At 44.9% G+C, this 27,094-nt stretch overlaps 1 protein-coding gene across 2 annotated transcripts in view; it reads left to right on the forward strand.

Annotated features, from left to right (window-relative positions):
- Tmem178b (transmembrane protein 178B) overlaps window positions 1–27,094 on the forward strand; it is a 383,921-nt gene that overhangs the window by 116,129 nt on the left and 240,698 nt on the right. Inside the window, exons 2-3 of one of the 2 annotated variants that reach the window (XM_006506361.4) lie at window positions 16,787–16,900; window positions 17,193–21,666. In XM_006506361.4, coding sequence (XP_006506424.1) covers window positions 16,787–16,900; window positions 17,193–17,200 — 122 coding nt within the window. In that variant the 3' untranslated portion in view covers window positions 17,201–21,666. Of the gene's footprint in view, window positions 1–16,786; window positions 16,901–17,192; window positions 21,667–27,094 lie in introns of those variants that run through there. The other variant, NM_001360978.1, reaches the window with a different exon arrangement.

Genomic DNA, 27,094 nt, shown 5'->3' on the forward strand with positions numbered 1-27,094 from the left:
CAAGGGATTGCTAGACAGGGGCCTGTCTACCAGGACCATGCTAGGTGTGAGAACCAGTCCACTTAAGCTCCAGCTTGCACTTGACTGTATAATGGACGTGACCAGCCTCTGAGCCAAGCAACTGCCATCTTGGGGAGTTCAATTGTTCTCCCTTGCACATGGATTATCCAAGCTGTGAGTTCAGAACCACAGACAACTTATGGGCATCTACACTACTGAGAAGTAGACTTTCACCCGTTGGCAGTGGATAACCATTTATGTATCTGCTTAGATATCTTGCAGCAGGAACAGGTTTCCTGTACTCATGTATGTGCCTGTCTCATGATTTGCTACTTCATGAGCCCTCCCCAATTCCAGAAGGAAGTGTTAACATTCCCAATCTTGTGAGGGTTGTGTTGCATAGTCAATGGCTGCTTTGGTTTCAAGATGACAGTGGCGCTGGAGGATAGAGCTCCATAATACTCCCAAATCCCTAACCATGAATGACCACTGGTGCCAGTTTCCTTATGTTTCCACACAGAGCTATTGATGCATAAGGGAATTATACATTAAATCTGCAGTTGAGATGTCATTTGAAGTATCCTTTGGACCAAAGCCTTGATAGCACCCTAAATGTTCTCAGTGTGGAAAAAAGAAGACTGTCACAGGCTGCTGCTGCTGCAAACAGACCCCTGCACATGGACCTGTGCAAGTATACCTAGCAACTCTTGCCCCCTTGAACGCCATAAGCGTGGCATATTTGACATGCTGTTCTGCACCTTGCCCATGTTTCATTTAATCTATCCTGTAATGCTTTCCAGATCATTTTATGAAGAGTTCTGGCTCTCTTAAATTGGCAGCATAGCCTTACCTTGTGTGGATATTCTATAATCTATTTAATCAGTCTTCTATTGATGGAAACTCAGCCTATTCTTTTAAGCAGAGCGGCAGTGAATAACCTTGTACATATGTCATTTCACACCTGTGAGATCCCATCTCTTAGATAAATTGCTAAAAGTGGAATTTCTGGGTCAAGTTGAGCCTTTGTAATTCTGAGAGATGTTGATGAATTGCTCCCCAGAGAAGTTGAACAAATTTACAAAATTTATACTGCAACAGCAGCAGCCTGTGACAGTCTTGTTTTTTCCACACTGAGAACATTTGGGGTGCTATCAAGGCTTTGGTCCAAATGATACTTTCAAATGACATCTCAACTGCAGATTTAATATATAATTCCCTTCTACAGAGTGTTTGTGAACGTCTTCTCATGTGCGTAAGAGACAGTTATATTTCCAAGAATGATCCATTCATCTCTTTGGCTCATTTTTTAAATGGTACTGGTTTGTGGTTTTTCTATAAATTTGCAGGTGCTTCATGTGTAAGACAAGTTGGTCTTTTTTTTTTTCCTATGACATCCATTGCAAATGTTTTTCTCTACTTCTCTCTTTATTCATTTATGACATGATTGGCTCTATGAAATTTTATAGTTTTCTGAAGTCAATTTCGAACCTTTTATAGATACGGGAGTGTAAGTTACAAAGACTTTCTCACTCACCGCCCATTTTGTCAACTTGGCACAAACCCAGACATACCTGGGACAAAGAAATGTCAACAGAGAAGTTGCCTCTGTCAGACTGGCCTGTGGACCCGTCTCTGGGGGCACTTTCTTGATTGCTAATTGATAACAGAGGATCCAGCCCACTGAGGGCTCTGCCATTCCTAGGCCAGTGGACCTGGGCTGTTTAAGAAAAGTAGCCGAGCAAGCCAGTAAGCAGCGTTCTTTAGTGGTCTCTGCTGTAAGCCCTTGCCTTGAGTTACTGCCTCAGTTAACCTGTAAGCCACATAAACCCTCTCTTCCCCAAATAGCTTTTGGCCATACTGTTTACCACAGCAACAGACAGCCTGGTAGAACTCCCTCCAGGGCTCTTAAAGACTTTCTCATTGATTCTTCTGGTAGTTTTTGGCTTGATTTTTTTTTTCTCTCAAGGAAATCTTTGGTGCATTTGGAGTCTATTTTGGTTTGACTTACCCAGTGTGCATTCAGGTTTATTTTTCCTAGAAGGTTATCCAGTTTTCTGAACATCATTAATTGGAGAGTCCATCTTTTTCTCTACTGAAAATGCTGCTGTTCCCACGTGCTTTGGGCTGAACTGGGTTATGTGAATTCTTCTGTATTCCCATCTATGTTGCTTATCTCTTGGGCAGGAAGGAGGGTCTAGGTTTTGGTGGAGAGGGGAGAGACATAGGACTCTGGATGCACAGGGTGGTGAATGGGGGGCTGTTCTCTTGGAAAGGGGACCTAGAGGCTGTTGCTTGGCAGAGCAACACGCACACACACAGACACAGAGAAAAAGACAGAGACAGAGAGACAGAGAGGGTCAGAGACATGCATAAAGGCACACAGATCGATTGATCGATCGATCTATCTATCCCCAAAATCTTTACATACTTTATTTCTTATCATCAGAAAATATATATAAGCAAATAAAAATTCTCCAGTGCTACCCGCCTTTTTCAATTCCATCATCAGATGTTTGCCATGGTCTCTTTCCCTTCAAATTTGTCCTCTGCCTTCCCAACCTGCTCTGGCCTTGCTTCCAGCTTCTTCCTGCATGGAGCTGTTTCTGCCCTTGGTTCTGCTTCCTAGAGTCTGAGTCCCTTGAGGAAGCTTCCTTGCCAGGCTATATGGCACCAGTTCTGCTCATCCCAGTGGCTGGACAGGCTCCCTGAGGTATTGCAAAAGGAGATTAGAGACAGCTGTCTGTCTTACTTCCCTGCTCCTGTGTGCTGGATGCAGTGAAGCCTGGAGGAAGCTAAGACATACAGGAGCTAGGGGAATGGGGCTCCTAGGGAGGCATGGAGCTGTCTTTTGGTGAATGGTTACCTCATTGTGATAAGCTGAGCCTCCCCACTCACCTAGCCTGGGTATCTGGGGCAGGGGGTGGTGTATTCTATTAGGTTAGGGCTGGGATTGGGGGCTCATGTTCAATCATTGAATATCATTACTGGTCAAAGCTGAGTCCTATATCTTTATTTTCTGGATGTGCTAAGAATCAAACTATATTTAGCTCTGAGTTCTGCCTTTGTATCTGGGAGTATCTCAGGCAGAAGACCACTGGGTGTAATTGATATTCAAGGGGGCTAGAAAGTGGGAGGCACTGGGATTGGTCCTTAGGGCAAGGTTGTAGGATGCAACTAAGGTTTAGGGTATAAGGGAAGGTGCCCTGAGCTGGGGCTGGGGAAAGATGTCAGAGGCATGACTGAGAAGAAACTGAGCATCTACACACCAGACAAGGTGTACAAGACAGGCTGACAGGAGAGGCTGGGTCACAGGTTAGTTATCTCTGGTTAAACCAGTCCAGGTATGTGCTTGCTGCATGGTATATCTTAAAGGATATTCTTGGTATGAGGTTTTTTTCCTCTGTGGGGCTATGGGGTAATGGTGGCAGCAGTCATTATGAAATGCTGCCTATGTGCCGGGTACTAAGTGCTTTATTTGTATTAATTCATTACATTTCATAACATATCTCAAGGAGTAGATGATACTTATGTCTCACTCTTTCAAAGTGAAGTCCTTTAGGCACAGAGAGTTTCGCTAATTTGACCAAAATCAAACACACCCAGAAAGTCTCAAGGCCTGAGGCAAGCTGGCTCCACCCATCTCAGGCTCTTGAGTACCAGGTCTGTTGCCATAGCAGAGAGAGAGTGTGTTAGTCATTATTCCTCCTGACATTTGTTTCTTAATACAACCAGGCAATCAGGATAAAGGACCACGTTAACACTTTTCATCTAGCCACTTAAACATGAAGATAGTTGATTTCGGGAGGAGCAGACATAAAAAATGTCATTTATCTATTCAGTCTTTTTCCATTCTTATTGTGGCACTTAGCTCTATTCAGTTTTAAACTAAGGCATACAATGGGGTGAGAAGGAAAACAACCAGTTGCCTGGTGAGGTTTCTCCTGTACAGCCCAGTCCCTCCCCATTCTGCCCCCAGTCCCTCCCCATTCTGCCCCAGACATACGAGATGCCCCTGCACACACATGTGTCCTCCCAACCCCCCAAATGAGTAGTAGAAAGGTAAATCAGCATCATATAACTCAACTCCCTTTTTAAATGAAAGAGGGAATGCTCAGTCGTCTGGACTTCCCACACTCCCATCGCTAAAAAGCAAGTATTCATTCAGCTATTTGGAAATACTGGGCAGTTGTCTGAAATGCCCAATTTTCACGCGGCTTCGCCTGATCTTACGAAGATGCAGACCAGAGGAAGGCAGACCCCTCATGGACAAGCTAGTCTAAGCTTCTCTGGTCAGATCAGACTTCACACCCAGGGGTGGCAGGTGGAGGGAAGAGCAGCAGTGGCTGGAAGGAGTGTTGGACCGGTCCCTGTCCTAGCTTCTATGGACTCATGAGCAATGGTTTCATTTTTATCTAAAGAAGCGAGGATGACAAATCTCCAACCCTGTTTGTCTTCTTGCATTCTTCCCCTTTAGGACGCTAACCTCACGTGGAATTCTTAATTCAAAGGAAATGGATGTTTCCCTCTGGCCCAGGAGCTGAGGATTCTTATCAAAAGTGACATGAAAAAAGTGTGAGACTGGCCTCCCCCTCCCCTTACAGGCCCATCCTTTCTCACTGTGCCTGGCTCCATCACAGTCTCCCCATCTCCAGATCTGTCTTCACTTCCTGGCCCCTGGAGAGAAAGTATGAGCTCATTGTTTTCCATGAAAAACCAGATCTAGTCTCCTTCTCGCCTCGTTTGTCTGTCAGAGCCCAGAGATGGATGAGCCTTCGGCTAGTGGAAAGTATTCATGGGAGAGCTGCAGACTCGGCGCTGGGTGTCTGTGCTGCTGGGGAGGGCACTGTGGTTAGGGCCGGGGCAGCTTGCAGTTCTGAACTTTCTGGAAGGTTATTAGGGATGAGATGGGAACACAGGAGCAGATTATTTACTACACCCCAAGTGGCAATTTAAAGCCATACCTCACCTTCTTGTTCTTTTCCATGAAGTGTGTCTCAGGCGAGAAAATACATGAGCAAAATAGGGAACGGGAGGCTGGAAGCTAGCAGGGTTGATGGGGCAATCGTAGTGACAGCTCATTCTTTATTTCCTTTTGTGAGGAAGTGACTGTAAATGACATTAAAAAATGTCTCATTTAAAACCTACAAAAGGACTCAGAAGCTGGGAAAACTGGAATGAAGAAGTTAGGATTAAAAAGGTCATACTTTGCACCAAAAATGAGGCGACCTTTAGCACAGGAGGTTGCAGAATGTTAGATGCTGCACTCTGTAGTCAAGGCAGAAAGTGTCTTTGGGAAGGAATGAAAAGCCTGTGGAGGGAGATGCTGGAGGAATGGAGACTGCAGACTGTGGCATCATTTGTTGCTATAGAAGAGGTACAATCACCTCCTGTTTGTTTACTACTTGGAGTGTAGATGACTAGATGAACTGGAGGTTGTGGGAGATAATCTCTTTAGTGCAGCCACCGGTTTAAGGCAGATCTAGGATGGTTCAGAGGGAGCTGTGGAGTCTGTGCTCCAGCTCATGCTCAGAGTTTCGAAGAAGATGGGGATTAACAGATCCCAGGAGTACAGACTATCAGCTGTGGGAGGAAGCTCTAGAAAGCCACCCAAAGGAGCCACTTGGCCAGGAGTCAGGATGCAGAGGTCAGAGGAGATATGCCATGTTGCTTTGGTCTCTTCTCTTAGATATGTTGATCAGGTGAGAGATGTGAGGCAAGGTCTCTCACAACGGTGGCTAATGTGAAGACCCAGGCTAGGCAAGTCAGGAAACAGCCTCACCGCAGGTTGAACAATCACATGCAGAGGGCTTCCTTATCATGGATAGCTTTCTGCTCATTCGGGGATTTTGTGTATGCTTGGGCAGAGTTCCCCTCAACCCCACCATGTGGAGAGATTTTTAGCAATGGTTTGGATGAGAATCGAGATGGCCTGCTGGTAGTGCATGTGGGAGTAATTGCTAATTTGTAGAATGACAAGACCATGATCCAATAATTCCTTCAGGGGCTGAAACAAATAGAAGATTCTACACTGAGCTAATAAACTGAAACATAAAAAAGCGACCAAGAAGAGAAAAGAAAAGAAAAGAATGAGATAAGAAAGAAAGAGTGTTGCCTAAGTATAGGTGGGATTTGAGTCAGGATTTGAGCTCATTGAAGAAAACTGCTTTGGCGTACCTCTTGAGATGATCATTCCTGTGACAAGACTGTCCACAAGGTCAAGAAGAAACCACACTAAACCCTTTCCTCCCCACGTTGCTTTTGGTCATTGTGTTTATCACAGCAATAGAGAGCAACCGGGATTTCTCATTGGTTTTTATGGTTAGCTCTTGCTTTTTTTGGCTAGTTTTCTCTCTCTCTCTCTCTCTCTCTCTCTCTCTCTCTCTCTCTCTCTCTCTCTCTCTCTCTCTCTCTCTCAAATATTTGATCACCATTGCTGTGAGGGATCCTAGACTTGGAGTTCATGGTCATGTAGCTTTACACAAATCTGACTGTCCATGGGGACGACTGTGTCAGTGCTCTCTGGCCCTGGGGGAGAGGCTCACCCATGGGCTGGACCTTCAAAATGGCTAATGTGGTGATGGGTTTTGCATATGTTTGGGAGAATTTGGGACTCTTCAGTCAGATGAATGGAGATCCAGGGATAGGTGGGGCATGAGAGTTGTCTTCAAATATTTATAGGCTGTTGTAAGAGCAGGATGCAGGTCTCCAGAGGCATAACTAATAAATGATGAGAGCTTTTATTGAATGTTCACTGCGGAGCAGGTTTTACATGGGTTTTCTTATTTATTTCTCATCAATCTTGTATCTGCCTTCTGCAGATGAAGAAAAGAAGGCTCTGAAAGGTCGACCAGTTGTCTCAAAGGCTCCTGCTGTCCTGAGAGTAGACTGGAATGTGTTGAAGGTTCTGGAATGGAGTTCATGCTTTCAGCATCTTGTCTTCTGCACCCATGTATTGATCACTACTAGCCGTTCTGCAGCTTGTGAGGGGAACTATGGAAGCAGACATCTCTTCTTGCTCTAATATAAGATCAGTAGATGCTGTAAATCCACACAAATGGAATTTTTCACCGTATATAAAAAGCAGTGTGGAGCCGGGCATGGTGGCACATGCCTTTAATCCCAGCACTAGGGAGGCAGAGGCATGTGGATTTCTGATTTCGAGGCCAGCCTGGTCTACAGAGTGAGTTCCAGGATCAGCCAGGACTACACAGAGAAACAAACAAACAAAAAAAAAGCAGCATGGATCCTTGGAAACTCCCTGTTTTGTTTTGTTTTGTTTGTTTCCCAGAAGATCTTGATTTTCTCCATTTCTTTCATGTGTGAGTGCTGTGTGGCACTCAGGAATGTCCCTAGTAGGTTTAAATCCTAGCTTTGCTACGTGATAATTGTGTGTTGAGCAGGGTGTCTCTCTAAGCTTTTGTTTTTTCATCTATGAAATGGGGGAACGACAGTGGCTGACTTTTGTGCTTTGTGCAGTACCAAACACAGAAAGTATGTAGTAAGCAATACCTGATATAAAAGAAGTGTAAATATGCCACATACCAACTTTACCTTCAATATCTATAAATGAAGTGAGCCTTTATTGTCTGCTCACTGTGAGTCGAGGACATATACTCCTCTCTTTTAAAGCCTTTTGCTATAGCTAGAAACACACAATTCTTATATACATAGCTGTACAGCACTGCCTCCCTCCTCATTACAGGGAGAAGACCAGGGTAAGGGGAGGTGGATGCAGGGTCAGAAATGTGGCAGCAGGAGGGATGGGACATGATGGTCCAGGAAAATGAAATTCTGTGTGTGTAATCAGAGGGGCGCGCAAACACTACTTATAACCAACACTAATGTAACACAGGATGGAAAGGAATTAAATATTTAGGATTCAGTCTATGCAGTGCATACAAAACAACACTAAAAGGCTGTATTGATACCACAAGCTCAAAACTAACGCCTGTAAAAATGGAAAGCCTTGAAAAGCCTCAAAAGTAAAGATGCAGCAAACACTATTCCTTAAGAAGAGCACAGTCAGTCTGGGCTGGCAGCAGCTGGAAGCCTTGCAAACCTTTCACCACAGAACATCTGGGGGAGGCAGAAGGTGCTGAGGAGAAGACACGAGGGAAGTGGCAAGGATATTTTTCCTGATGAGCTTCTGTGGAGAGTTGCTTTTTAGGCAGAGCTTTTTGCTAACATTGCTAGCTGGTTGTGAAAGGTGAGCCTTGCCCACTTCCTTCATCTCTGTTTCTCTGGAGCAGGGCTGATGAAGATCTACCTGCCCAGCCTGTCTTCCTAATCCTTTGGAGCCACCCTGGTTCACAGCTTGCCCTTTTAATCATCTCTAACCTCAAACTTCTAACCCCTTGAACCCTACTTCCCTGTGGACTTCTAAAGAATCCAACAGGAATATTTGCACATTAAAAAGAAAAAAAAAAAAAGAAAAAAGAAAAAAAAGACTTTCCTAATCTGCTGCAGGGAAGTTTTATTACTTCCTCTCCTTGCTAAAATGTAATTTAAATGTTTTTCCTTTGAGAAAATGCTCTTTAAAGAAGAGATGAAAACTGAGCTCTCACTGGTCTCCTCCTCCTCTCCTCCTCCTCCTCTTCCTCCTTCTGTTGTTGCTGGCTTCTCATCTTTTCCACGTGCTCTTTCTACTTTCTATTTAACCTGCCTCTATTAAGTGCAGGGTGCTAGACAGGCCTTGGGATAGTAAGTCATCCCAAGGGAGAGAGAGAGAGAGGGAGTTCCATGGGCCTATGCCATGGCCAGTGACAGCCTCTGGAAAGCCCAGTTGCCCTCGGATCTACAAGAACATGGAAGGCAGGCTGCTACCCCTCCTCTTCTCTGTTCATTACCCACCTTCTTCCTTTGTCAGTGAATATAATGAGTTTTTTCCATATATATGACTGTGGATGCCTTAGGACCCTTGTTTCTAGGGATCCTTCCACTAAGCAGGAGTCAGTATGACTGTAGTGTCTGAAAGACTTTACAAGTTTACATCTTGACCACCTCCTGGCTGCTAGAGGGGGACTAAGAGATGGATCATCTATCCAAATATCCACTTTGTTCTTCAGGAAAACAGGGAGTGTATGTTTCCTTTGGAATTGTTGTAATGATTTGGGATGTCAACATGGGATAACAGTAGAGTAACTGTTACATGTGGGATACATCTCTTTTTATTATCAACATAAAAGGAACTTTGCGGGCTAGGGATGCAGCTCAGCTGGTAAATTGCTTGCCTTGGATTGTGTTTGATCCCCAGAACTCATGTGAAACCTGCCAAGCCCAGTGGCATACATACACTTGTAATCATGGTGTTGGAGAGGTAAAGACAGGAGAATCTGTAAGACTTTCTGGACAGTAGTGCAGCTGGATCGATGAGCTCCAAGTTCAGTGAGAGACCGACTCTGTCACAAAAAAATAAGATGGAAAGTGATTAAGGAAGACACCCAACATCGACCTCTAGCCTCTACATGAACACATGTACACCTACACAATGCTTTCCATGTGTAATCTTTTAGTAGAGGACCACTTTGATGAACACACACCCCAACCCTGATCAAAGCTGATGTATTACTTCCATCCTTCCCTTTCTGCCTCTTCATGTGTTCATTGCCCCTCGGAGTTACTGTTCCACCAGCTTCCTAGGTCGTAATGTGAAAGTTGACAACCTTAACACAGATCTCTAAAGGCCATTTTGCACCTTTGGAGTATCATCTTTGACTAGCCTGACCTCGTCTCCTTCCATCAGTCTTAGGATCACCATTGATAACAATTTCTTTCTTATCAAGTACTTGCTATGTGCAGGGATAACACTAAATACTGATGTGAGTTTTCAGTGCATGCCTTGGTTCTTGAAAGAAGAATGAGAATGGGTAGAGCTGTCCTTTTCCATTTCTACTTCCCAGGACTCCCTTTGCCATTGAAGACTTAGAGGTGAGGTGGGGAGAGTATGGAGATTCAGGAACGGGAGGGGTGTGTTTAGAAGAGTCTATAGGTAGGAATGTGCTTACAGAATGAGAGGAAGACGTGTGAGCTTCCACTGTCCCTCCTAGCTAACCTGCACCTTCAGCCCTCCACCCTCCCCAGATGTTCTAAGCACCCCATGTTGAATTGCCTCTCCTCTCATTTCCAGTGGAGTTCACATACTGGGAGCTACTGTCAGGAGCCTGGAGGGGGAGCGTTGAGAAGTTGGGTGCTTATTTTCTTTTGCCTCAGCTGGCTAGGACTCTTTCTCCACTGGCCACCTTGACAAGTTCTGGTTGCTGTGACCTCCCTGCCCCTCAAGCCCCAGGGTTTGCTAGTTCCTTTGTTGCCAGTCACAGGTCTCTCCTTCATTCTTTCTCTGGTCTCCAAAATGATTCTTGAGGGCAGTACAGGATGGCTTCTCACAGGCATGATGCGGTAAGCAGATCTCTAGAGCTTGCTCAGTTTTACATAACCGAGGCCTCACACTTGTTGAACAAAGCTTCATTTCCCCTCTTCATTTATATGAGTTTGACTATTTTAGATCCCTCATGTATCATGGATCATGCAGTGTTTGCTTCTTCCATGTAGTCATATATTTCTACATCTCTTCTTAAAGGCTGAATAGCATTTCTTTTTATGGATATACCACAGTTTTTTTCAACCATCCATCTGTCTGTCCATCTGTCCATCCATTCATCATTCCACCCATGGACGTTTGGGTTAATTTCTTCTTTGGCTGATGTGCATGATATTGTAATAATTGCAGGAGAACAGATGTCTCTTTGAGATACAGACTTCGATTCTTTTGGATAGTGATTAGTTGGTCCTATAGGAGTTCCATTTTAGTTTTTGAGGACCTTTTATACTGCCTTCCATAGTGATTGTATCAATTTATATTCCCAGTAAGCAAGGGTTTGAGTTTCCATCCCTCTCTAAGGTAGGGTCTCACTATGCAGCTTTGGCTCTCTTGGAACTCACTATGTAGATCAAGCATGCTGGCCTTGAACTCACAAAAACCCACCTACCTCTACCTTCTTTCTGAGTGCTAGAATTAAATGCATGGGCCACCATACCAAGCGTTCTCTCTCTTCTCTCTTCTCTCTTCTCTCTTCTCTCTTCTCTCTTCTCTCTTCTCTCGTCTCTCTTCTCTCTTCTCTCCCTCCCTCCCTCCCTTTTCTCTAACACCTATTTTAATTCTTTTGGTAATAGCTACTGTAACAGGTATAAGGGGATGTTTCATTGAGGTTTTGATGTGAATTTCATGATTAGTGATACAGAACCTTTTTCATGCACTGATGATTATTTGAATGCCTTCTTTGGTGAAATGACACTCAAGTCTTTACCCATTTTAAAATCAGGTGTTTTGTTTTGGTGCGTGTATATGTGTGTGTGTTTGAGTAAAATTGTCTTTAAAAAAATCTCTTTAGTCTCCTATTTGTATTTGAGTGTTTTGTGTCTTGCTAGGACTCTGGTCTACAGATATGAAGGCCATGGCAGAGGTCCCAGAAGGGGTTGGAGGTAGAAGGCTGCAGTTTGAGCCTCACTGGCCTGTTATTCCCCAGGTATGACTTCTTAAAGGCCTTAGAGTCTCTGGACTGGAAAGCAGGTGGAGGTAAAGGCATCTTTGCCCTCCTGTCCTGGTGAGACTCTTAGATGTCCCTCTACCTTGCAGATAGCCCCTCTGTAACACTCACTGCAGGGAAACCTGTCTGTAGCCAGAAGCTGACAGTTTGGACACACGTATTGGGTCCCCAGATGGTGCCTGTATTTATGAAGCCCAGCACACCGACAGGACCTGCAGACACATGGATAAATATTTTGCCTTTCTTTTTAGGCAATATTTGAATCTTTCCAATTTAATTGCTGTCAAAGGCAGGATGCTTACAATCTCTGAAGCAAAGCAGAAAGAGAGAGCTTCCAGGGGTGCTGATCTTGCTGCTCCAGCCTGGCTCTGGCCACCACCTGCATGGATTAGACCTTTGTCTCTTGCTCTTGCTGAGTGCCATGAGGCCTTTCCTCTTGTGGGCTAATCGAGCTACAGGTGGAGAGGCCATGGGAGTGGGGGGCCAACAGCTCATTTCAGCTCTCCTGTTACTTGTAGCGGTTTGTTGGGTCTGTGTTGAGGCTGAGAGAATCAGACCTCGGCTGAGAAATCAACCACTCTTCTCGGACATGAGTGACAGGCGCCAATCTGGTCATCATGAGTGGCATCTGGTTTTGTGCTCCAAGGCTGGGGTCCAGACGACATTTTGTTTGATTTTTAAATTATTGCATGTAGGGCTACAGTTAGCTCACATAGGTTTGTGTGTGTATGTATGTAGATACATACATACACACACAAAAGAGTTCAGGGTTTCACACACAGAGTGGCAATGGCTTTAGGCACACAGGTACTCTGGGAGTTCTACTGTACAGATCACAGCCTACTCCACCATAGCAAATCAACCCACTTCTGGGAATTCTTATTTTAATCATCTGCTTTTTATATCAGCTTCTGGTCTTTTCTTTTCCCCTCCTTCATCTCAGCAAAAAGAAAGCCCTATTGACCTACATTTGTCAAGTATACAGAGGCGTCTATCTATGATTCCATGTGTTTACCTTTGCCTCACTGTAATTGGCAAGTCCCTCTCTCCTTGTTCAGATAGCATGTGTATGCTAGATAGTCTCCCAGTTCTGTAACAATCACCCCCTTTCACCCATCACATGTTAATTTACCCAAATTAGTTTAAAACCTTACATGTAATAAGTTCAGCTGGACTCTGTACATTGTGGCCTCCCAAAGGCTGCCTCATGTTAGTCCTGCATGCCTTCAGAGTACAGGGTCTTGGTGTGTGTCTCATGCTGGAGGCAGTGGAGATAAAGATGAATGGATAAGGAGGTAAGAATCCTTGCCCTTGAGAAATGCAAATTGTAGGGAGGAGGGAGGCATGTAAAAAGATCTGTTTTTCCTGATGGAAGGGATGGTTTTGTTGGGAAATTGCCATGTGATGTCATCTCAGGATCACTCAGGGTCATCAGACGCCTGTGCTGTAGTACATGGTCACATTTTCTTTGTATGATATTGGGGAGGAGGTAGGTGAATGGAGGGAGGTTCTGGGCAGACTACCCTGAGCTCTAATTCTAGCCAAGTCACATAATCTTCTCATTCCACCATGATTTTCTTACCATTTGTAAAGCAGGGAGACAATGGTGTAACATACTCAGTGACGCCATACAGTGGACTAAACAGAGCATTATCTCTATCAGAGTTGTTGGGACAAGTACAGAACTCAGAAACGGGCTCTAGATATGTTAAAAATGCTGGTGTTTCCCCCCCCCCCCCAACTTTCAAGGAGTCTGGATAGGCTGTCTCAGTTGTTTATCCCAGGGTGTTCTGTATATGTGTCTGTGTGTGCTCTGACATATGTAAGGTTGGAATCCATGGAAGTGTTCTGTTAGCTGAGCTAGGTTATTTTTGTCATATATCCTCTAGTGACAAGGACATGTTCTGAAAAATCTGTCCTTAGAAAATTTTGATCTGCTTTGTTAATTTTATAGAGTGTGTCTACATGAACTAGGATTGCCATGACATTAGACACCTTCAGGTACTATTATCTTAAGGGACCTCCATCCTGTCTATGGCTCGGCTTTGTTTGAAGCCCTGTGTTGCATATTCCTTTAGTAAGACAACTGTCATGGAGAAAGACAAGATCCAGGGACATTTTCAAAATAAGTAGAATTTGATGACTAGGAAGCAAGGGTCTCCCAGGGAGGAGGTGGCTGCAGAGATGATGTAGACAGAGGGGAAGATGGTTCTATTAATAGATAGTATTCAATTAAAGTGCATGAGGTGTAGATTTGAGTTGAGACAGTGGGGACTGTCTGGTAGGTATGTTTTCTAGACCAGTCGGGAGAGGAGGACAGGCTGAGGTATGAGAAGATGTTTTGGGGAGGTGGTGAGGAATGCCAGGACATGGAAGAAGCCACAGGAACTTGTAGGTTTAGCCAGAGTTAGAGGGGCTGAAAACATAGGTATAGGGAAAGAGCATATACCACTCTCCCGAACTTTTGCTCCGGATAGAGGCTGTCCTGTTAGAGGGATGTCCGCCAGTAACTGGCAACTGGGCAGTTGTTCAAATATGATTTACAATAAGGCATCGGTTTCACAAGGCTTTCTGTAAATTATTGCACTTCACCAATTGCCAAGTTCCCCGCTGACAGTGGGCCAGGGGGTCAAACAATTCAATCAGGTGCCACCAGTTATAAATTGAAAATCAGTGGGGTGCAAAATGGATTACCATCAAAATCCATTCAGGTGAAAAACCAAATATCAAAACCCCTAACCTTTAAAAACCCACCCTTCTCTGATTCTTCACAATGCCCCGACACTAAGTTTTTAATATCCCCCAGATAAGCAAACGTCAATAGAAACTAGAGGAGGCTGAAAGTGAGGATGGAGGCTGCCCTATCTGGCCTCCCATTGGGAACTTGCAAAAAGGCGGTAGGTTCCTGACTTAATCCCCCAGTGATTCTGTTAGATTCCAAGCAGCCCTCAAGACAAGAAAAACACCACCTGGAAGCTTAAAGGTTTCAGCCAGGTTCTAGCATGTGGGTTCTATGTATCTGGGCTTAGGTGTGAGAAGATATCTTTCTAACAAGTTCTTATGGGATGCTCGTGCTGCTGGTGCTGGGGTGACATTTAAGGACCTCTGTCCTAAGATGTAGGAACAATCTGGCAATCTGAGTAGCACGGCAAGCTGATTAATAGTTACTTAACATTGTTTCTTTTATTTTTGGTTATAATTTAAGTACACCATCTCCCCTTTCCCTTTCCTCCTTTCAAACCCTCTCATACACACTTTCTTACTTTCTGGCCTCATTAATTGGTGTTACACACATGTATGTTTAAGTATATACATATATATCCCTAAATATGACCTGCTCGGTCTGTATAATGTTACCTGTATGTGCGTGTGTTTTGAGGGCTGACCATTTAGTATTGGATAACTAGTTGGTGTGCTCTTCCATGGGTTAGACTATTTCTTCCATGCTCAGCATTCCTTAGTTGTCTGTAATTGTTTGTGTAGGGTTAAAGCTTTCCTGAATCCAACTAAGCATGTCTATTGTTGTTCTTGCTCAGCTCATGATTAGGGACTCATGCTGGTAAAACTTTATGGGTGTGGTTTCTGACATCACTAGGAGACATGGTCTCATAGCAAACTCGATGATCCTTTGGCTTTACAATCTTCCTTCCCCCTATTCCAAGATATTCCCTGAGCCCTAGATAAGGGGGCTGTTTTATAGATGTATCTATTTGGATTGGGTCCACAACTCTACATTTTGATTGACTATAATTTTCTTTCTTTCTTTCTTGCTTTCTTTCTTTCTTTCTTTCTTTCTTTCTTTCTTTCTTTCTTTCTTTCTTTCTTTTTTCTTCCTTCCTTCCTTCCTTCCTTCCTTCCTTCCTTCCTTCCTTCCTTCCTCCCTCCCTCCCTCCCTCCCTCCCTCCCTCCCTCCCTCCCTCCCTCCCCCCCCTCTCTTTCTTTCTTAGGTATTTTCTTCATTTACATTTCAAATGCTATCCCAAAAGTCCTCCAGACCCTCCCTCCCCCCCTATAATTTTCTATACTGATCTCTGTTTCAAAGTGAAGTTTACTTGATGAAGGGTGAGGACTACACTTACCTGTGGGCCTAAGGACAAATATTTAGAATGTAGTTAGGGAGTATGCTGGACCAGGTACTGAGTCTGTGGTTGGGCTACAATTTTGTTTAAGAAACCAGAGAAGAAAATAGTTCAAAGAAATCCAGACTGATTTCAAAGTCTTTTGTTCAGAAGTGAGGTTAGGAAGATGGAGAGAAAAAAAGGAAGGCAGCCTTCCCATCCTATCCTGTTCTAGAAGACTAGACACTGAAAGCACAAATAATACTATTAGGGCTGAAGCTTGCTCTCTGTCCTGTGTGGAAACAAATTTATTTGTCTGCAAATTCCTTTTAATCTTGAAGTGGGGTGTGTGTGTGTGTGTATGTATGTGTGTGTATGTGTGTAGATGTTTATATGTAGTTGTGTGTGTACATGCATAGGTAGGCAAGAGGGCACCCTCAGTATAATTGATAGGTATTGCTCCTTAAGTGCCATCAACCATTTTAAACTTTGAAAGTAGATTTTCTTAAGGGTAGGTAAACATGGGCACCACTTTTTTTTTTTTAAGATTCTAAAGCTTTTTTTTTTAAATCTTCCCATCTATGTGTGACCCCAGAGATGCATTTTTTTAAGTAAGCTTCATCTGATTGTAGCTTTATTCTCTTGTTCTTGTTGAGTCAAGCATATTGCTCAGTACAAACTGTAGCTATCATCAGGTCCAACATGAAACATGTCTCTTTCTCAGGATGAATATCTGGCTCCCAGAATGCTGAGGACGTGGTGTGGTGGTTTAAAAAGGAATGGGCTCCATAGACTCATGTATTTGAATACTTGGCCCATAGGGAGTGGCACTATTAGGAGGTGTGGCCTTGGAGTAGGTATGGCCTTGTTGGAGGTAGTGTGGGGGTGGGCTTTGAGGTCTCTTATGCTCAAGCTATGCCTATTGTGGCACCCAGTCTCCTGGTGCTACATTTGGGTCAAGATGCAGAACTCTCAGCATCATGTCTACCTGCATACCTCTGTGCTTCTTGACATGTTGCCAATGGACTAAACCTCCGAAACTAAAAGCCAGTCCCAATTACGTGTGTGTTTGTTTGAAATAAGAGTTTCTGCGATCATGGTGTCTCCCTTACAGCAATAGAAACCCTAACTAAGACAGGAGGTCCCTGCCTCATTCACACTGGGTTTTCTATTTCTCTCTTCCAGGAGAAATTGAGAGATGCACCTACATCAAGTACCACTACTCCTCAGCAACCATCCCTAGGAACCTCACATTCAACATCACGAAGACCATTCGCCAGGATGAGTGGCACGCCCTGCGTAAGTGCAGCTGTGCCTCTGTGGCTGTGACTGTGCTGCGATGCCATTTGGAGGGCTTGGGGGGTGGGTGTGTTGTTGCACATACCTTCTGAGATCTGTGGATGGTCTCAGAACACTGGCATGATCTGATATCTATGAGAACCCACATCGATGGGTCAGCATTGCCTGAGTTGGTTCTGAGTGCATCTGCATTGTAGATTTGTAGAGTTTGTTTTAGACTTTTAAAAGACCAAACCAACCAACCAAAACTCAAACCACTATAGTTAGTGATCTTAATTCATTTTCCTGGTAGGCATCTGAAATTTCACCTATCTGATGGGATATGCTCTTGGGACTTGACTCTAGCACATCTCCAAGTTGCTTGGAATCCTATTGTGGCAACCGGCAGTCCCTTGTGCTGTTGTTTGTAAAGGGTGAGTGATGCTCGTGGGTTCAGGCTCTATCTAGGGGATTTGCACCTAGGTGGAAGTCATTAAGCAGGAGGGTCTGGCTCTGCATACAAGCTTCTGTGTGCCTTCAGATGATAGCAGCTGGGTACAACAAAGAGCAGAATATCTATGCCCATTGGTTTGGGAATTTCTAGTCTAGGAATCCTTAGAGACTTACATTATGATGAGAGAGTTACTTAATGAGCAAACAGAGTTGGTTAGTTATTTTTACTTCTTCTCCAAGGGAATCCACTGCCGGTCTGTGTCAAGAGAGCTCTCACTCACGGCTGGTCCCATCCTTCATGTTGGCCTGTCCACCCTGTGAGAAAGCATGGCTTCTATTGGGCTTGTCAGACATTCTTCCTACATCATTTTTTTTCACCCAACATATAAATGATTAGATCAGATTATAATTCCATAAACATGAGCTTTTTAAAAACTACACCCTGATAGTCAGGCTCCTTAAGAGCTGAATTCTGAAGAAGGTACTTCTTTAGGCTAGAGCATTCTTCTTGTCTTCATCATTATCTTCTTGCCTGGTTTGTCATTGCATGTGTGGAACCCACCAGCTGTAGCCCACTCTTTGGCTTAACTTTAAGTAGGAACAGCTATGGGGTGGGGAATGGTGATGTGAAGCAGAGGAAGCAAAATTAAGATAGAATGTTCTCTGGTTTCAGGAGAAAAACCACACAAAAAATGCGTATCCAGATGATGGCCTCTCATTGCTTCTGGTTTGTGATGGCAGAGCAGGGGCCAGAGGGTGGCCCTGAAAACCATACTGTTGCTACTTTAGAGGCACTAAGTAGCATGTGAGGACAGAGAGCCTATGTTCAAAGAGTGTTCCCATGTGCTAGCCATCAAGCTAAGGATATCACATACATTTAATTTTAATGTGGGATTAGCCTTAGAGACTCTAGTAATCAGGGTTATTAATTTCTTTTGGATGGTAGGCATGGAAGACTCCAAATATAGAAATATATGGTGATAATTTCTGATTTCTCACATTCCACCAGTCTAGTATTGTCACTTAAAGGGATCTTCAAGGTGCATAAGTCTTGTTGATTAACCACACAAGTCTAATAGATTCTGGATTCATAATAAGATTCAGAATCTAAGAGGGAAAAAGTTACTGACATTTCCAATTCAAATGAACTCAATCTGACTGAAGTTGCTGGGGTTCCCTATATACCAGGCATCTACTGGATATCAAGGTCATGGCTCGTTTAAGGAGCTGGAGTCTAGGGGTAGAGAAAGATGGGGTTTGGAGAGAGACATTCACAAAGCAAGACGATGCAATAATTGCAAGACAATGTGATAATTGCTGTGTAGGAGAATTGCTTCAAGCAATTAAAATAGTTTGTGGGTATTTTTTTTCCCAGCCAGAAGGAGAATGATTTCAGTGTAAACCGCAGCCACTTTAAGAGCCTGGTGAACCCCATTGGCTGTGGCCATGGTAGATGTCTAGAGTCGCAAGAGAATTGCCATCACGCCATCCTTGGAAGTGTGCCGCATGGCAGCAGCCAAGATGGAGAGCTTTGTGGGGGTTCTCTTTGAGCCCTGTGTGTCTCCTGGGTGCTCACTCTCCAACTGGAGTGCTGTTGGGTTTTGAAAAATCTAGCACGTAGCTTCTGTAGCCAAGTGGCGTGCCAGCTTCTATTTTTAACAGATCAAAGCCATTTTGACGATTGATACATGTAAGGTCTCTAGCCCATGGTGGTGGGTGAAGTTGACGCTCCCCTTTGGTGATGGATTCATTTGCCTCTTTCATGAAGTCGCCTAATGGGCTATTAAGCTGGCAGAGAGCATTTGCTGGGTCTGACATCTATGACAGCTATTTTAAGCCAGAGGGCGAGGGAGCATCTGTCACAATTGAAGTTGGTCCTAAGCACAACTGGCAATGCCGGATGGTGGGGGGTCATGGTCTGTGCTCTTGCTAATTTTCAGAGGTCAGATTTTGATGACATGAGGTAGGAAAGAGGCACAAAAACCTCTTTTTGAAATAAAGAGTAGAAGAAATTAAACATTAGGATACTCATGGGATCAGCTTTGAAAAATGTGGGGACACCCCACCCCCAACCTGATCTCTTGGGCTGGGGATGTAGCTCTGTGATAGAGCACTTACCTAATTAATATATGCAAGCCCTTGTATTTATTATCCCTCTAACTGGAAAAATAAAACCCTCATCAATTCTTTAATAACATTGTGTGCTTTAGTAATCTAAAAGGGGACAAAAGTTTACCTGGTTATCATTTTATGATTTAACCCTAATATCTTATGTTTTATAATTTTTCTCAGATAATTTTTTTTCTTAGAGGATTTTTGGGGCGGGGTGGTTGGTAACTTGTTTATGATATAATTCATCAAATATTTGAGCTTCTGTTCTGTTTGGGCCATACACTTTCCACTGGGAATTTGCATTTGTCCTGATCACTGACCCCTGCTACAGGGGAGAGAAAGCTTCCAAATAGGAAAAGGCACAACTTGACTTAAAGTTACCTTATATGTTTTGAGAAGTTAACCTGACCAACAGGAAGCTTAACTGTGGGGCTCTAGGCTCTTCTGTCTCATGGTAGTATACACAGCAGGTGAAGGGATAAAAGGACCTATAAGGTGCTGTGCTTCCAGATCCTAGTATGTAACATGCTTACCCCATGGTTAAAGGATGCGGGGGTGTTTGTGCATGTTTACATGTGCACAAGTGAGGGGAGCAGAGGAGCTGTCTTCACAGCCTACCACTATGACAGAGGCCTAACTCTGGCTTGGATGGCAAGGGTTAGTGAGGTCTGGTGGGTGTCTTTTTTTTTCCCTCCTTACCACAAGGGATGGCAGAACTCCTTCCAGACCTGAAACCTGTGTTCCTGGTCCACCCAAGCCGGGGTGCCCTTCAGTGGTGCTGACTCTCCCTCATCCCAGCCCAGGTGCGTGGCAGAGATGAGCCAGTGGCCTCTTGGGACTGTAGGTGTTCTGTCCTCCTCACTTAGATCGCCTGCCATTTCTGGGACTGGAGCAGGATAGGACAGTGTCACACTGGCTGGCCATCAAGGAGTGGACAGTGGCCTCAGAAAATGAACTTAGTAAATGCCACTGTTTGGATCAGTTGCATGGTTTAATGCTCTACGCATGACAGAATCTGATTACCGGTGGCCAGGGGAAGCTGGCGGGCACTGCTGTGGCATTTCAATGGCTCTCCCTCCTCTCACTAGAATACACCCTGTGTGGTTTTCACAACCCAAAATTCAGACTGAGGAGGCGGCACTTGTTTAGTGAATTTTGTGTTCTCATGCACCCCTGACCAAAACCCTGGAGACGATCCCAAATGGCTCTACCTTTGTCCTGCCTGTTACTGTATCCTTTGACCTGTCCTGTCTGCACAGTCAGTATCTTCTGCACTCGCTCAGGGGATAGATAGCAAGGGCAGTGTGTGTGTGTGTGTGTGTGTGTGTACACATGCACATGCACACGCCTGTGTGTGTATGAGAGGCCTGAAACAGGGACCCATCAGTTGGGGTTGGCTGGCAGAGTCACTGTGACTGAAGGTGTCTGAAGCTGCTAGGTAGCCACTTTTCAGAAGATGTGAGAAGTTTGGCTCTCCTGGCCCTGACTTCTTGATCTACCTGGCAGGGACTCAGTGGCAGCTGTGCCTGAGGTCCCCATCGAGAGCCCCAAGATTCAGTCAGTGTGTCTGTGAGCTCACAATTCTGTCATTGAGCTTGGGCGGGCATCTAAGATAGAGGTCTCAATTCACAGTTGGTTGCCCCTGGCAGTGAAGATCAAGGAGCTGGGACTCTACTCCTGAAATCAGAGCTTTTTCATTATCTTTTGAGAGGCTGAGAGTGAAGGAAAGTAGTTTTTTTTTTTTTCCTAAAGCCTCCGCCTGTCAGAACTGAGGGTTTGACTAATTAGATTGGATGGCCACATTGCACATTTTCAGCTGGCTGGGAGGGAACTAAGAGGAAGGGGAGGGTAGAGGGAGGGAAGTGAGGAGGAAGGGGGGAAGGGGAGGGAAGACATCTCTTTCTTGTCATCCTGGCCTCAGGCCACAACCATGCCCAACATTCACACACACATACACACACACACACACACACACACACACACACACACACACACACACACACTGGCCTTGAGGCAATGCCTCAGGCATATAGAACATGACAAGACCCAGACAAGCTGTCTTCACCTCTAGTATGGGAGTCCTGTACCCTCATCCTGTGTTGCAGCCATTTTATCAGTGTGACAGGGAACATTTGTGCTACATAGTAATCTATGTTGTGGCTAGGTATAGGGAATGCAGAGAAAGTCCAGCCTGTCTCAGAGAGGGAGAAGAGAGAGGAGAAGAAGGAGGGAAGAGAAAGAGAGAGAGACAGAGATGGAAACATAGACTGTGCACAGGAGACAAGGCATTGTAATCAACTGTTGCGTAGCTCATTCCTGGGAATTGAGACATCCATCCTGGAGGGAGCAGAGAAGTTCAGGCACAGGGAGCACAGGATGGTACAGATTTACCAGGTTTACGAAAGCAGTACCAGTTCTGTCAGAAAGGAGTCGCTCTCATCATCACAACGGCAAGCTACGTAGGGAGGGAACTCCAGCAATGTGGTTTTGTGAGTTGTCACCTATGCTGGGGTGGACTTTTCAGTGATGCAGCCATCTCCCAGTTACCTATGCTCCACTAAGTACCTCTTTGTCTATGCTGCTATAAGTAGCACCACAGGTAATCTCATTGGTACACTAAGATGGATGGGTGGAGCTGTTTTTTGTTTTTTGTTTTTTTTTTTTTTTGCTTTCTTGCTAGAATCCTATGGGGGTGAATGGATGTTTGTCCACTCCCCTCCTGCCCCTCCAAACAGCAAGGCAGCATGGGCCCGCTGCTAAGGGGGGCAAACAATCACAGCTCAGAGCTGTCCTGTTCACAGCAGACACCAAACATCTGCTTACTTCCTCAAGTTCTTCTAGGTCAGCTTGGTCTTGGGGGACCAGCTCTGCCCATGTTCATACATGGGAAAATGCCATGAAGCACTGCCCTTTCTGTGTAGGCCGTACCTGATCTGCCTCACCTGTCCTCTCTACTCTCAGCCTCACTATCTGCTCTTTCTAGACTCAGACAACCTGTTTTGTGTCTCCTTCCACTTGCCCTCAGTCTTACACTACAGGCAGTTTGCTGTTCCTCTCTGGGGCACTGGCCTTATGACCTCAGGCTTGGTTCTTTGCCCAGTGGCATCTGACTTTGCCATTGGACTTGATAGCTCACATCAGTCTGTTCATGGGAATACAGCTGTTCTCTATAACGTCTTCCTAATTGGACTTCAGGCTAACACATCTCAGAGCAGGCTGGATTCCTAATCCATTCTTCAGATGTGGACCAAGGGGCTTGGGATGGAACCATCAATAGTCACGATTCACTAACCACTCCTTTGTTCACATGAGCTGTGGTGTTCTGCTGTTTCCTTGGAGGAATCCAGTCTGTTGCTGTGGCTCCTTGGCAGATAAAGAAACTAGGTCAGGGAGCAAGGAGCTACCTGGAGATGCGTCTCAGCCTCAAAGGAGCCTCAGAGGAAAGACTCAGAGTCTTGGCCTGAACTTTGGCCCTGTAGCATTTTTTTTTCCATTTCTGTTTTTGGCTTATGTTATGTAAAACAGCCTAATGAGGTAAACATCCCAGACATTAGCATCTTATGTCCCCTGCAGTGCCAGCCATTTCCCTTCTTCTCCTTCTGCTTCTGTGCCCAGCCAGTGTTAGGCTCTCACTGTGTACAATCTGTTGCGAGCTGTCTCCTGCTTGCAAGAGCAGCATCCAGAGGGGTCTTTAGGAGCAAGAAAGCATCCTTAGAATTGGGAAAGCTTGGGAGCACAAAAACCCAACCAATGGAGCCTTTCTATATGTTGCTTGGTAACGAAAAGTCCTTGCTTTTTGCAAACCATTGCATGTCTCTCTGCCCTGGCTCCTGCAGGGAACATTGTAAGCCTTCTGGGACATCCAAACAGCTTGCAGCCCAGAGGCTGCCCTGAGCCTGTTCTCCCAACACTCTTGTGGTATTACTTCAGCAAGCCAGGTAGAGAGACCAAACTCTTAATTGGACATTGCACTTAGAACCCTCCTTTCTGCAGAAACCCAGACAGGGACATTTCTTCCCTCACAACACTCCTGCCTGCCCAGATGTAGCACTTCTCTGTACTTTATTCTACTCTCTCTCAGGATTTTCCCATAAAGTACATCCCCTAATTTGATGAACCATTTGACCTTCCCTGGATAGCATTGACTTTTTCTGGACACAACCCAAAGAAATGAGAGGGAGTGGACTACAGTAGTATGGTGGTATATTGAATTCATTAACACACATGTAAATGCCAGTTCACCTGCTTAGCGAGTTGGAGTGGTAAAAGTCAATGCTGACAGTGGGTTAGCAAGAGGGAGGGTTGTTTTTTGTGGGGTGGAGAAAGACAGAGGTCTGGAGTAGGAGTAGAGGAGTTATGGTACAGACTTCTGTGTTAGAGACCTCCATGTATTGAAAGAGATCTGAAACCCGTTGTCTTGGCATAGCTGTGGCCTTCAAGCCACAATTCATCTGAATGTGCAGGGAATTAGTCTGGCCTAGAGGCATTCTCGTAGCTTCTGCAGATTGGAAGTTGTTTTCTGATGGCTGAGTAGACCGCTCTTGATGCCACCAGGGGGATCTGGGCACAGCCCACTGGCCTCCTTCATCTATTTGTTCATTTACTCATTCAATATCCATGGAGTGCTTTCGCTCTGAGAACCCCTATGTTTGGTGCTGGCGGGGACATTAGCTTCCCAACGTGGATGATGTATTTCTAGGTGCTGGCCAGGCAAGGAACCAACCTGCTGGTCGTTTGGTGTTTATTGACTACAAAGAGTGCAAAGGACAATGTTGCCAATTTATATATATCACGGGTTCCAACTTCCATACTTAAACCAAGGATTCATTGTGGGGAAAATAAAAGCAAGTTTTAACACAAGACATGTCCGATCACAGAGGCATGGTGTAGTATTTAGAACATGAAAACATGGGGACTGTGTGTGATCTGCCTGTCTTGGCTCACTCGTGGGAGCTGTCCAAGCTCTGGGTGCTGACAAGGGAGTATTGTAGGTGAGTCTACCCAATCAGAGCGCAGCATCCAGCATTGGTTGATACAGTAATGAGGTAGTCCTTGGCGCTGGCTGAGTGTGCCAACACCAAGAACAGCCCAGGAATGGAATGCTGAATCAAGGCACCCATGTGTAAGCACACAGACTTCTGCCATCAAGGCCAGGGAGGAGACGATGTGCATGTGACTCTGGGATTCAGAATACTGTGATTCCTTTTCTAGGAAGGAGGCCTACCCAATGGGAATAGAGTCCTAGTTTTCCAAGAAACCTCGAGTAAGAGAGGGGAAAATATGCAAGAGAGAATAGTAGCTAAGAGAAAACTGGAATACATAAGGCAAAATGCACATAGTGAGATGTAAGACCATTTCAGTAAGAGCCACAGTGCCAGCAAGCACTAGGCTTGGCTATGGGATTAAGGAGAGAGGTTCTGAATGTGGGTGGGGCTGCAGAGAGGTGTCTGGGAGGTGCTAAGGCATAAAGGGTAACAGTGTTCTAACTGTGGAGTCAGCCTTACCATTAGTACTGAGTCTATGACCCAGCTGTCAGTATCTGGACAGAGAAATGAACATTTCTAGGTCCCAGACCAGACACTGGATTGGATGCTCAAGGGATGGGCCTAGAATCCTGTGTGATCTTGTAACACATTCCAGTTGGAGAACTTTTGAACTGAAGGGCATACTGTGGGTAGCTATGGTCAGGATGGAGGAACATGGGTACTATGTGAGGGTTAGGAGATGGAGTCTGCTTTAGTGTATCCTCTGACAGGGGCTGTCTTGATGTGGGTGTACAGTTTTGGAGGCTTAGTTCCCATCCATCCATGTTGTACTCTGAATGAAACAGCATGGGTGAGGTAAAGTGATTTTCCTTTTCTGCGTTATGTGTTTAAATACCTGGCCTCAAATCTCTGTCTTGGATCTACAAAGTACTAAATTACTCAGAGGCGGACTTCACTGTGGGAGACTGGGTTGAGTTTGGGCTCTGCTGCCTCTTTAGATACTTGACCCCAGGCAAACAGTTTTTTTAAGTGTTTTGAACCCAGTATATGCCATCTGCAAAACCGAGGTAGTGGTTTCAGTCTGGAGACTCATTATAAGGTTTAAATGAAATAAAATGATTCATGAAAGATCTCTTGGTAACCGCACAAAGTCTGATGCCAACCAACATTAGAGGCTTTAATGCTGGAACCAAGAAGATATCCTAGGTGCTGAGGTCCCCATGAGACCCAGGGGAGATGCCTCTGCAGTGACGTTTCTCTGATTGAAGACTTCTGTTCTACTCAAGTCAGCCTGTTAGTGGGCTTTGCTTGCACGAAGCTGTGTAAGTTGTCTGTTGTGGGTTTGCTGTCTACAAAGGTGTGTGCATTGGGACCTTACAGCAAGTGTGTGTGGCGTGGGAGTGGGAAGCGTGTGTGGCGGCTGAGAGTGTTATTTTGTGACAGCGGTATATTGTGAGATGAGTTTCAGAAGCAGAAAATCCTGAGTGTTTGAGATCCTCAGTGGGACAGTAGCAGCCCTTAATTTATCAGTTGTATCCAATAAGAATGCTGTTTAGACAACAACATGCTTCTGAGAGATTTATGTACTTGGTGTCTAAAAAGCAACATTTCTGTGTTCTGAAGGCAAACACCACATGAGTGCATTTGCAGGGAAATTGCCCAGGCTCTTCAGAAAGCTTGCTTTTTCCGGCTGTAACACAGCCCCGCCTTCCAGGAGGTAACACAGCCCCGCCTTCCAGGAGGATGCAGCCTCTTGTAAGTTCTATGAAAAAGGGAAACCTTGTTGCAGAGGAGGAACCTGAGAGGTGGAGGGGGGTGGGGGGAGTCTTGCAGGAAGTATGCTGGTGGGTAGGTAGGGCAGCCGTGGGGAAAGTGGCTGCTTTATTTACAGCCTCTCCCATAGAGCTAGTCTTGGCTATTGGCGTGGTTTCTGCACATTGGTATTGCTTAGTAAAAAGGACCAAAACTTCAGAGTGATTGATGGCTAGCCTTGTAGATTGCCTCTGAGGTAGTGATGACTGGGGAGCTGGCCCCCTCCTGCCTCTGTTTTTTTTTTCTCCCTCTTTTCTCCCTGGCATTTGATTTTAGTTTGAACTTGGAGGTTCATAGCAAGTTAGGAGGCCTACACAGTTCCAGGTCATTGTGGCTTCCTAAAGGAGTTGATCATGGAACAATGGCCTAGAGGTCTTGAGAGGGGGAGTTGATCTTATCTGGCTTACTTTCCTCTCCTTGCAGATGTCTCAGGTTATACTCCATGAGAAGTTAGTATAGAATACGACGTGACATTCTTAGACCCCTTAAAATTCATTGTTCCAATTAGCACCATCTACAGGAACTTCCTGTTGTGGTAAGTGCCTGTTCTGCCCTACATGGTAGGCATAAACACATTTGGTCAGTGAGTTCTTGAAATGTGACTCCTTCACACACACACAAAAAAAGACACAAAAGTAGAATGGAGATTCATTGGGAAGAATGGGACGAGGCAGGGGCATGAGAGCGTAGTGGGTGTTGGTGTGCCTGTGAAAATAACCAAGGTTTATTGTATGCTTGTATACAATTGTCAAAGACTTAAAAAAGAAAAGAGATATGACTACTTTAACCAAGAAACTGAGTTTTAAATTGTATTTGATCTGAGTTAGTTTAAATTTAAATAGTCACAGATGGC

The sequence above is a fragment of the Mus musculus genome, chromosome 6, assembly GCF_000001635.26.
Source record: "Mus musculus strain C57BL/6J chromosome 6, GRCm38.p6 C57BL/6J".
Classification (NCBI taxonomy): Eukaryota; Metazoa; Chordata; class Mammalia; order Rodentia; family Muridae; genus Mus; species Mus musculus.